Raw genomic sequence first — 12,375 nt, forward strand, 5'->3', positions numbered from 1 at the left:
CCTGAAGTCACTAGACTTCAAAATCCCTATATCAGCACTCAGGTATATTGTGAAAACAGAGCAAAGAGATTTAACCAATCAGGGACAAAAATGGAAATTCAGCAGAACACAAAACTAAGCAAATCAGACAAAATCTCATGGAACAATAACAGAGCAAAACTTAGCTTTAGAAGACAGGAACTGAACTGGAGGCCAGAGCTCAGAGCAGAGAAATCACCAGCAAACCTACAGGGCGTCGGCTGCCTTATATCCACTCAGAGATTCCGGATTTCCAATCGCAATCCCCCTGTTCAGGTGACAGGTTTCTCCCATCCAAATCAGTTTCACCACCTCCTTTCACCAGCAGAGGGAGTTAATCGGACATCAAAGGTGAACGAGAAAATGAGCTCACAACAACCAGGGTTACTAGTGGGGTACCACAGGGTTCTGTATTGGGCCCCCTACTATTTAATATATTTATTAATGATCTAGTGGATGGCTTACACAGTAAAATATCAGTATTTGCAGATGATACAAAACTATGTAAGGTAGTTAACACAAAGAAGGACAGTTTGCAACTACAGACAGATTTGAGTAAATTGGAGAATTGGGCTGAAAAATGGCAAATGAGGTTTAACACAGGTAAGTGTAAGGTTATGCACATGGGAAGGAGAAACAGATGCTATAATTACTTACTAAATGGGAAACTGCTGGGGAAATCAGGCATGGAAAAAGACTTAGGCATCTTAGTCAATAAGAAGCTAAATTGGAGTGCCCAGTGTCAGGCAGCTGCCACCAAAGCAAATAGGGTCATGGTATGCATTAGAAGAGGTCTGGGGACACGAGATGAAAACATAATTCTCCCTCTGTACAAATCACTCGTCAGACCACACTAGGAGTATTGTGTGTAATTTTGGACGCTGATGCTCAAGAAAGACATTACTGAACTTGAAAGGGTTCAAAGGCGGGCTACTAAAATGATAAATGGAGTTGGTTCACTACAATACCCAGAAAGGTTATCAAAATTAGGTCTATTTACTCTAGAAAAGAGAAGACTTAGGGGAGAACTAATAAATATGTTCAAGTATATCAGAGGGCAATACAGAGATCTCTCCAATGAACTGTTTGTACCAAGGACTGTGACAAGAACAAGGGGGCATTCTCTTCGTTTGGAGGAAAGACAATTTCTGCACCAGCATAGAAGAGGGTTCTTCACGGTAAGAGCAGTGAGGCTCTGGAATTCTCTTCCTGAGGAAGTGGTGATGGCCAACTCACTGAATGAATTTAAGAAAGGAATGGATGCTTTTCTTGTGAGTAACAGTATAGAAGGTTACGAATAACAGAATATTATAGGTAGATGGCTGACCCAGCTTAGGGGAAGGAATTTTTTTCCCTATGGAGAAAATTGGCTTCTACTCTGTGGGTTTTTTGCCTTCCCCAGGATCAACAATACAAAACAGCTGCACTAAAAATAGGCTGAACTAGATGGACATAAGGTCTTCCTTCAGCCTTCAAAACTATGTTACTATGTTACTATGACTAAGAAGAGATGATTTCCTCACAAAACATTTCCCACATTCTGAAGAGGAGAAAGGATTCTCCCCTGTGTGAGTTCTTTGATGCTTAAACAAATCTGATTTCCAGTTAAAATACTTCTCACATTCTGAACAGGAAAAAGGCTTCTCCCCTGTGTGAGTTCTTTGGTGCTTAATCAAATTTGATTTCTGGGTAAAACATTTCCCGCATTCTGAACAGGAAAAAGGTTTCTCGCCTGTGTGAGTTTTATGGTGAGTAACAAAATGTGATTTATGTGCAAAACATTTCCCTCATTCTGAACAGGAAAAAGGCTTCTCCCCTGTGTGGGTTCTATGGTGATTAGCCACATATGATTTCTTTGTAAAACATTTCCCACATTCTGAACAGGAAAAAGGCTTCTCCCCCGTGTGAGTTCTTTGGTGCTTAAACAAATCTGATTTCTGGATAAAACATTTCCCACATTCTGAGCAGGAAAAAGGCTTCTCCCCTGTATGAGTTCTATGGTGCTTAACCAAATCTGATTTCTGGCTAAAACATTTCCAACATTCTGAGCAGGAAAAAAGCTTCTCCCCTGTGTGAGTTTTCTGGTGTGTAACAAAATTAGATTTCTTGTTAAAACATTTCCCACATTCTGAACATGAAAAAGGCTTCTCCCCTGTGTGAGTTATTTGGTGTGTAACAAGATTCCCTTTATGGTTAAAACATTTCCCACATTCTGAACATGAAAAAGGCTTCTCTCCTGTGTGAGTTTTCTGGTGTGTAACAAAATTAGATTTCTGGTTAAAACATTTCCCACATTCTGAACATGAAAAAGGCTTCTCCCCTGTGTGAGTTTTTTGGTGACTAAGAAGAGATGATTTCCTCACAAAACATTTCCCACATTCTAAACAGGAAAAAGGCTTCTCCCCTGTGTGAGTTCTTTGGTGCCTAACCAAATCTGATTTCTGGTTAAAAAATTTCCCACATTCTGAACAGCAAAAAGGTTTCTCCCTTGTGTGAGTTCTTTGGTGCTTATCCAAATGTGATTTCTTTGTACAGCATTTCCCACATTGTGAACAGGAAAATCTATTGTCTGTTATGTGAATTTTTTCATGTGTAAGACAAGTCTTTTCAAGAAAACTATTTCCATATTCTGAATATGAAAATAGCTCCTTTCCTTTAGAATCAATTAACTTTTTAATGCTTATATTGTGACTTTGATTTTTCTTAGTAGTTGGTAATGAACCAAAAGATGGGACCTGTTTCAAAGTATTAGATGACAGATCTTGGCTATGAAGGGATGATGGTATATCTGGAGTAATGGCATTAACTTCAATTGGGTCCTGTGAGATCTCAAAATCATCAGATTTAAAAATTGAAGATGTCAGCGTTCCTTCTGATCTCCTGGTACAGTAATCTGCTAAAAATAAAACAAATTAAAAATTTTGAATAAAATATCTTCACATTTTATACTTTTGAACATTTCTTCTTAAGCTGTCCATAGAAAATACAAGCTTTTTAAAAATACTGAATTATTCTCCAAGACAATGACAGTTCACAGTCTAATCGAAAGACTCATAGCATGAACCAGTGCATCATGGTGTTCAATGGTTTGTTCATTCTGCTTCCCAAACATGGAATAAAAAGCCACCAAACAATGTTATATAGGTGAAAATTATACCAATAAAACTTCTACTCATCTCACGGAAACACAAGACACCACTAAGGTCCATCATCTGTCAGAGGAAAACCAAAAGGTTTCCACAATATTTGTGGCTCAAAAGCTCTTGAAAAGCAACATGGCTTCCATAAACCGATCCAGCAATATCCGCTCTCCCAAAGTCAAATATCCACTCTCTTCTGAGCCTTGTAGTGCGCCCAAACCATATTTAGCATCCATATATTGGGCATTACTATAGTGAGAAGAACCCACTTAATTTACGGTGTGTGTTTCCTGGAGCACAATCTGGGCATTATGTGTTGGATAATAAAATGGCAAATGTGCAATTTTCATGTTGCAACATCCAGTGCGAGCTAATTTCCGTAAAGTGTCACTACTCCCATAGAATAATTCACTGAGGGTTATAATTTCCATAATGGAGTCACTTTATGGGGATTTCTACTGCTTTAGTTTCCTGTAATTTTGTTATATTAGGGCATCTGCAGATGGTGTGTCCCCTCTCCACTGGAATCTGCTCCTGCGATGTTTGATTCCATCACCAAGCAGCGCTTTATTTATTGTGCAGGCGTTGCTGGTAATAGAAGAGACGTCAAAACCAGAAGCTCTGGGTGGCGCTGGCTCTGTCCAGCCACTAAGATTAGGGTGCCTGAGACCAGTAGTTTCATCCAGCCTGGCAGTATGGGTTTGTGTGCTGTCCAGCAATCTGGTAGTAATCTGCTACCTGCTTAAGCCAATTAGAAAGCACCAAACCCTCCTAAAGCTTGAAGCCTATTCCCGGAATCTGCTAGATACAGCCTTGTTCTCCTCTGGTTCAGTCCTCTGTGCTCAGCTGGTGTATTTGTTTCCTGGTGTAATCCCAGCCCGCTTACTGACTACACTTGTGTCTTCTGATTTTGTATTTTCTCTGCCATCCTGGTTTCGACCCAGCTACCTGACTATTCTTCTTGCCATCTCGCTCCACAGAATAGCAGGTAACACCATGGCTCAAGCCTAGGGGTCTCTGTGTAAGTCCAGAACCATATAGAGGGGTTAAAGGATGATGAGCAAGGCAATCACTGGGATCTGGAAAATAGAGTAGATAGAGCCAAGCCTTCTCGTGGTGGCCATCTTTTCATCTGCCAGGTGATCACTAACAGTGCTCCCAATACATCGTGTCTGCAAACTATTCCATCAAGATCTGTGTACGAATAGCTAAATGGCGCTCCTTCCTTTCTTACCCTACCATGTGCCCAGAAAGTAGTGTACAACCATATATAGGGGATTGTTGGATTCATGAGACATTGGGAAATAATTTGTAAGGTCCATTTGTTTCCTATTATCCTGGTGAAAACTCTCTGGGTAATTAGAGTATGGGGCTCGGTGGCTCTTGGCAACCTAAACTATCGTAAGGGCCAATATTTTCTGTCAGATGAGTTTCAAGAAGAAAGATTAAACATTTGTAGAGAACTTTTTATAGTAGTGCAGAGCTGATGTGTCTTAAATTTAGATCTCAGGCATTTGGCAGAGGTAATGGAGACCTTATTTAAAAGGCTACCAGGTAGTTGCAGACTCACATAAGTGAGGCAGGCCGATCCCACCATCATCAAACTACCATACAAAATGAACCTGTACAAAAAGAACTAGAATAAAATACATGTTACCGTATTTTTTGGATTATAAGCCGCACTCCAAATTTTGAGGAGAAAAATAGGAACAATTTTTTTTAACCACATGGTGTTGCTTCTTAAAATCCATGCATCTTATTACTGTGGTGAAGCGGGGTCCCAGGGTCGCTGCTGGAGGAGGCAGGAGTGGGGTGATGCTGCAGACCGCAGGATGGGATGAGAGGGTGTCCGATGTGCAGTGCGCTGCTGCGAGTGTTTGGTGCTGCTGGAGTGCCTGGCGCTGCTGCCCGGGTGTCTGCCACTGTGGGGGGCTCTGTCAACATTTCATGAAAGGCCAGAGCCCCTTGGATGTCCTGTGCAGTGGACTCCGTGAACATGGCCACCGCCGGGGGGCGGCGCATGCGCAGATGGAGATCTCGGGATCAAGATCTTGGGAGATGAGATTTCAGCCCTGAAATTAGATCTCAGGATTCTAGGAAGCCAACAGCATCATTACCCTCCGCTTTCTCTTACAGGCCCAGCATAAGATTTTTCTTCAAGTGATTTTCTATCTTGTCAGCACATTCTACGTACGCTGTCATTTGGCTTTATAGTTACAGAACTGGGCAGGTAACGGTCAGCATTTTGAGGTGGATGGATCCTCCAGGTTCTAAGTTCTATAGAAAAGGGCTTTCGATGCCCAAAGTCATTTGAACAGTTTTGGGTGGAGGAGAATGTTGTGGTCTAGAGGCAAAATGGTGATCATGGTGATACGGCCGGACTACACCACCGATAAAGCAGCCACAGCCGGTAACTGAGAGGAATCTGTGACTTCTCTGCATTCAGTGGTTACTACTCACCTGGGTAGTCATATGTGGGAATCTCCTCTTTACACCGCTCATCACCCCTCACATATGTCTCTGTAGTATTAATATGGGTCAGATCTTCACCCTGAAACAAATATTGTAAAAGTCACAGACAGATGGAGAAGTCCCATCTATGATCAGCTCTAATCCTGCCATCTCCACCGTTCTCATTACACAAGTTGTTGGAATATGTTTAGTGCAACAACTCCATTCCTGTGTATGAGTGTTTAGTTGCTAGTTTTGTATGCTGTTTATAAAGTTTTTAAAAAAAACTTGCGGAGGCTCACACCTCATGTGACTGTATTTCCTGTTTTCCTGCTGTGTCTGTGTATGAGAGAAGCAGCCTGCTGTAGATGCTGCACAGATAGAGACGCACAAATTATTTATTCCTGATCTATTAAGCTTATCATATATTGTTCCTGATTAGGGATGAGCGAGTAGTGAAATACTCGGACTCGCTGTACTCGTTATGAGTACCTCCTAATACTTGGGTACTTGCAACGAGTAGCGAGTCAAATGTAAGTCTATGGGAAATGCGAGTAATGGGCTGTGTGTGTGTGATGGGCTAGGACTGTGCAGGGACTGTGCCGGGCTGTTCGGGACTGTGCTGGGCTGTGCAGGTACTGAGCGGGGACTGTGCTGGGCTGGGCGGGATTGTGCTGGGCTGTACGGGAGTGTGTGTGGACTGTGCTGTGCAGGGACTGTGCAGGCTGTGCCGAATATTGCGAGGCGAGTAGTGAAATTTACTCGCCAGGATTCAAGTACCGCATTACTCGCCGAGTACCGAATCCTAACGAGTATACTCGCTCATCCCTATTCCTGATTGTTTCTGAATAAACAAGTTCTGTTGTCACATGCTTGAAGAGAATCGTGAGTAATCCGCTGCCAACACAAGTTCTGTGATGTATTAAGAGAAGTATAGAGTCTACATCACGTCAAATAATTATTCTCATCTACTCCTTCTTGGTCAGATCTCTTCTGGAACACTGTGTCCAGTTCTGGGCACCACATTTAAAAAAAACATTGAAAAGCGAGACCAAGTTCAGAGAAGAGGATGGTGAGATAAAACAAGACTGAGCACAAGACCTTCACAGCCGTCTACACATCATAGGGGAGATCTCCTGACACCTTCTCTCCATCTACCTGATGATCCTGAGGAGCACTGGGATCTTCTTGGTTACAGTCCTGTGGAAGAAGAGGACGGGGACATCTCTCTGGTGTTGTCCTCTTACTGGATAGATCTGGAGGAAACACATACAGGGACTGAATTCATTCTCTACATACAGATAATTATAGGCCGTGTGTATTTAGTCCTGTCTATTACCTGGAGATGTGAGGGGCTGGGGAACCTCCATTATGACGTCCTTGTACAGATCTCTGTGTCCTTCTAAATACTCCCACTCCTCCATGGAGAAATAGACAGCGACATCCTGACACCTTATTGGAACCTGACACATACAATGATACCGTCATCCCCCCGATCCCTTCATAGTGTTACTGTATAATGTCCCAGCATTCCCAGCAGTGTCACCTCTCCAGTCAGCAGCTCAATCATCTTGTAGATGAGTTCTAGGATCTTCTGGTCATTGATGTCCTCATGGATCAGGGGGTGAGGTGGAGGCCCCGTGATTGGGCTCAGGGGTCTTCCCCATCCCTCAGACACAGGGTCCTGACAGCGATCACTAGAGGTCTTCTTCACCACTGTGTAATCCTGGTAATGGAGAGACACATTAATAAATCTCACTACAGACATTTCCAGAGTCCTCACCTCTCCAGTTCTGTCCATCTGTTATTCCCATAGATAAGAATGATGGAATGTGACGTCATCAGAATCTCTAACCTCTCCAGTGAGACGGAAGAGGATCTCTAGGGTGAGGTGTAACATCCTCTCCGCCATCTTGTCTCTGTCCATATCCATCCTTGATGGGTAAATCAGGAAAATTCTCTTTTGTAGAAGATCTTCACTGAGAGGATCCGATATTGTAGAGACCTGAATGAGAAGAAGATGATCCGATGTAACATCATAAGAATCCTGTGTAATAATACAATTACTGGAGACAATAAGGGAAACATATGAGGAGATTTATTATTTTACTGATATCTACTAATAAAACCTATATATTTAGGCCACAGACAACAAGCAGTTTCCTCCTCGGAGTCGGCAGCTGAACACGTTCTTCATAGACTCATCTTCCATAACGCTAATTCTCGTCTCATTACCGACACTGGAATCGGCATTAGCAATACTGCAGGAGATATTCATTACATGCAACATGAGAAATAACCACTTCATGATGAGGACGACATCTTCATCTCCTACTGCGGCTCTAGAGACAGATTTGGCCAGAGTCGGTCACTGCCTCCATCCCCACCGGCCGTCTATATGAAGGTTTCCCGTCTTCCCCGCACTGGAATCTTCTATCACGTTAGATCTCAGCTCTGAGTCACACACAGAAGTTTGAGGCTTTTAGAAAAGATTTTTTGTTTCCACAAACACAATGGACAGAAATGATCTGATCCCAAAGTCTCCATGTACAGTGATTTATGGGGTTTATTTCTGCCCTTAGGCTTTCCTGTATTACAAGAAAAACTCCAGAAAAATTAAAATGTTTCTAAAGAAAATTGGCTCCAACAATTCTTGTAAGAAGAAAAAAATATGCAAAAAGCAGAAGACACATTGTATAATTTTTAACATGTTAAATATTTATTAAAAATAAATTAATCTTTTTGGGCCCCAGAACATGGATGTACACCGCAGGTATGGCACAGATGAGGCTTCAACAAAAACCCTGAAAAGCAAACATGACATCTAAGAAGGTGTGACAGAGTTTGGCTGAATGCCCCCCGCCTCCAAGTACTCGATAGTATGGGGCGGCCTAGTTACTCCGATACTTACATGCCTAATAATGGGGTCTGGGCTGCAATGTATGAAAGTCTATTAGGCCGGGCCAGAGGCAGCGTCCAATAAGTTACCTTATAACGCCCCCATACACATTAGACTAAAGTTCCATGAAAGCACTGATTTCGGGGGGTTTGGCCGACCATATAATGTATTTGGGGGCCTCCCGACAGATGATGTCAGGGCAGAGAAGGATCTGACATTCTGAATTTCAGAGGATAATCCATTTGTTCTTCCTGTAGATAATCCTCCTCTAGAGGAGTCTGGAGGCGACTCTCTCATACAGACCACAGGAAAGCTGGAATATTTCTGTGTATGGGGGAGTCGGGAGAGATCGCCGTCTGCCAAATGACCGTTTAGCCAACTCTGATCTCATGTGTATGGGGCCGTTAGTATTACACTGACAGGCAGTGATGATACACGGCACTACAGTAGTACAGGGCATCACCGGAGCCATCAGAGGCTTGTATGTTGTATGATCGCACTGATCAGAGGGGTTTAAAAAAGGTTTAAAGTGGAAAATAAATCAGTTTCAGCAACAAGAAATATCCATCACTATATGGAAAGCAGAGTCACTGCACAATGTTAGTTACGTCTCATCCATAACTACTTTATTATACTCTATTATCCTGTACACAGTGGAGTAGATAGAAATCACAGATCCAACAGCAATAGCTGGAATTGGACCCTCCAATGTAAAGAAAAAAAAAATCTCTCCATCTATATACACTGTTCAAAAAAATAAAGGGAACACTTAAACAACAGAATATAACTCCAAGTAAATCAAACTTCTGTGAAATCAAACTGTTCACTTAGGAAGCAACACTGATTGACCATCAATTTCACATGCTGTTGTGCAAATGGAATAGACAACAGACGGAAATTATTAGCAATTATCAAGACACCCTCAATAAAGGAGTGGTTCTGCAGGTGGGGACCACAGACCACATCTCAGTACCAATGCTTTCTGGCTGATGTTTTGGTCACTTTTGAATGTTGGTTGTGCTTTCACACTCGTGGTAGCATGAGACGGACTCTACAACCCACACAAGTGGCTCAGGTAGTGCAGCTCATCCAGGATGGCACATCATTGCAAGCTGTGGCAAGAAGGTTTGCTGTGTCTGTCAGCGCAGTGTCCAGAGGCTGGAGGTGCTACCAGGAGACAGGCCAGTACACCAGGAGATGTGGAGGGGGCTGTATGAGGGCAACAACCCAGCAGCAGGACCGCTACCTCCAACTTTGTGCAAGGAGGAACAGGAGGAGCACTGCCAGAGCCCTGCAAAATAATCTTCAACAGGCCACAAATTTTCATGTGTCTGCACAAACGGTTAAAAACTGACTCCATAAGGATGGTCTGAGGTCCCGACGTCCACAGATGGGGGTTGGACGCACAGCCCAACACCGTACAGGACACTTAGCATTTGTCACAGAGCACCAGGATCAGCAAATTCACCACTGGCGCCCTGTGCTCTTCACAGATGAAAGCAGGTTCACACTGAGCACATGTGACAGACGTGACAGAGTCTGGAGACGCCATGGAGAGCGATCTGCTGCCTGCAACATCCTTCAGCATGACCGGTTTGGCAGTGGTCAGTAATGGTGTGGGGTGGCATTTCTTTGGAGGGCCACATGATGTTGGGCTGTGAGCACAACCCCCATGGAGACAAAATTGTGCCTTTGGGTCACCCTCCCAGGGCTGTGGGGTACCCGGTAGCGGGCCGGTGTAAGGGGGAATGTGTCACAGCAGCAGTGACCCGGTCCATGGCCCTGGGCGCCCAATATTAATGGCGGTGGTGTTAATGGTGTTAAAGCTTATTTGAATAGTTTGTGACGCCACCCGTGGTGTTTGGCAAGGGAGATGTTAAGCCAACGCTGCATGCAGATCCGCGGGGACTGATGGTGTGGTGCAGCAAAGATGGTATAGCTCCCCACAGGTGGAGCTGTAGTCCCAGGGCAGTGTAGGTGCAATGGATAAGGAGAGGCGCAGAATGGTATAGATGCTGTTACCCAGATGTAGCGTTGCTGGAGGTGTTAGCGACGAATGAATGGAGGACACCAGAGCTTGCAGTTTCAACGCTTTACTCACAGTTCGTGGTACCCACTGGTGCCTGCCTCCGTGCCGTGTCCTCCGGGGTAGAGACTCAATCAACATCCCGGGCAAGTCAGAGTTCTCCTCTCCAACACTCCGCCAAGATGTGCCTTTCCTGAACGACTCCTCTATTGCGGCTTTTAGTGTGAAGAACTCCAGTACCGTAGTTCTCTGGAATTCCTCCTGTCAGATGTTCCTAGAACCTCACTTGTATGACAGACAGCGGTAGCCTCTTATCGGGGACTCCCTTCTCAGAAGTCCTGGCTCTCTATCCAGTTGCTGTTGTGTCCCAAGTCTTAGATGGGAGTAGTGCACTTACAGCCAACTACACCACCGGTGTCTGCTGCAGAACCAGAAGTGTCCATACAACCTCGGGGACCGGGCCCCAGCCTTGTGCTGAGAACCTATAGGCAGGGTTCCTCTTCCAACCCACAACTCCTCTCTGTTCTCCTACTCCTTCGTTCCGCGCTGTTCCTTCTCTCTCTTATGGAAGCTTAGGTTGCAGTTCTACGTCTTTCTCCTTCTCTTCTCTTTCCCGTGCCAGCTGGATCAGATCACTGAGGCAGCTGCAGCACTCTTTCTAAACTGAACTCAAAACTAACTTCCGAACTGAACTCCTTCTCGATAGACCTCCTGTCAGACTGACCTACGATCCTCAACTTTCCCCCTCTTTTATACTCTCTTGTTACAAAGCAGGGTTCCACGAAGGGTGCTCTGCTACCCCCAGCCTGAAGCTGCTAGGTGGACCTACTGAACTATCCTGTGTGTGACATGCAGGTGTTGGAGCGTGGAAAGGAGTTCCCAACTTACCTAGTTGGTGGGGCACTACACCTTAGGAGAAGGTGCAGTACCTCTGTGGCGACTGAGCCTCAGGGGCGCCACACCTTTACCTGGAGATAAATTCCCAGTGGGGGCAATTTCCAAAATGCAATAACTTAAGTGGGGAATTCAGCTCTTTTCGCACTTAAGGGATCTGTATATGGAGTCTACAAACTACAGTGGGGGAAATAAGGATTTGTTACGCTGACAATTTTGGGGCTAAAGTCACATTTTTGTGAGGAAAAAAGTAAAATTGTCATTTTTTCCTTCCACATTGCTTAAATTCCTGTCACGCTATCAGGATTCAGATATTGTCCTGTCAGAAAGGAGAATACAGGGAGTGAAAGGGTTAATAGGACTCACAGGAGGAACCGGCCCAGAAAACAGAAGATCCAGGAGTGTCCGCCACATATATGACTGCTCTGTGCACACAGGACCTGTGATGAGGTCACAGGAGGGGAGGAGTCAGGGGTCACATGATCAGGGGCCTCAGTGTGTGCAGGACTCAGTGTGCTGGAGCGCTCCCGATAATCAGCTGCGTGTGTCGTGCTGTGTGATAGTCACAGCACCTGCATGGAGGGCGACACATGCAGCTGATTATCGGGAGCGCTCCAGGGATCCGGGGTCCCGATGCAGCTATTCGGTAAGTGATATTAGCCAATAACAACTTCTCCGAGGATATTCGCTCATCTCTAGTAATAACAGCTCAAAGGAATTCACCAAACTTTTCATTAAGTTTAATAGCAAGACCCTATTAAATATTGAGCACCAGCGGGACGAAGCATTGACAGCGGCATGTAAAAGTGTGGGCGCCCCGGGTCAAAATGACTTATTGTGAGCAGTAGTAAGATGAAGATGAAATGATCTCTAAAAGGCCGAACCTCTAAGATGATACATGGCCTTTGTATTCTAGGCAAAAATAATAATAAAAATAAAAAGAGACT

General features: G+C 44.3%; 1 protein-coding gene across 1 annotated transcript; it reads right to left on the bottom strand.

Moving 5' to 3' along the window:
- Nucleotides 1-402: 402 nt before the first annotated feature.
- On the bottom strand, nt 403-7,754 carry LOC141073959 (uncharacterized). Its single transcript, XM_073561489.1, has 4 exons — nt 7,465-7,754; nt 7,156-7,335; nt 2,976-2,988; nt 403-2,911 (listed from the first exon to the last, which is right to left on the bottom strand). Exons 1-4 carry the CDS (start codon nt 7,540-7,542, stop codon nt 1,806-1,808), a joined length of 1,377 nt encoding a protein of 458 aa, XP_073417590.1. The 5' UTR covers nt 7,543-7,754; the 3' UTR covers nt 403-1,805.
- Between the last annotated feature and the right edge of the window lie 4,621 nt (nt 7,755-12,375).

The sequence above is a fragment of the Dendrobates tinctorius genome, unplaced genomic scaffold, assembly GCF_039654945.1.
Source record: "Dendrobates tinctorius isolate UK_male_01 unplaced genomic scaffold, ASM3965494v1 ptg000321l, whole genome shotgun sequence".
Lineage (NCBI taxonomy): Eukaryota > Metazoa > Chordata > Amphibia > Anura > Dendrobatidae > Dendrobates > Dendrobates tinctorius.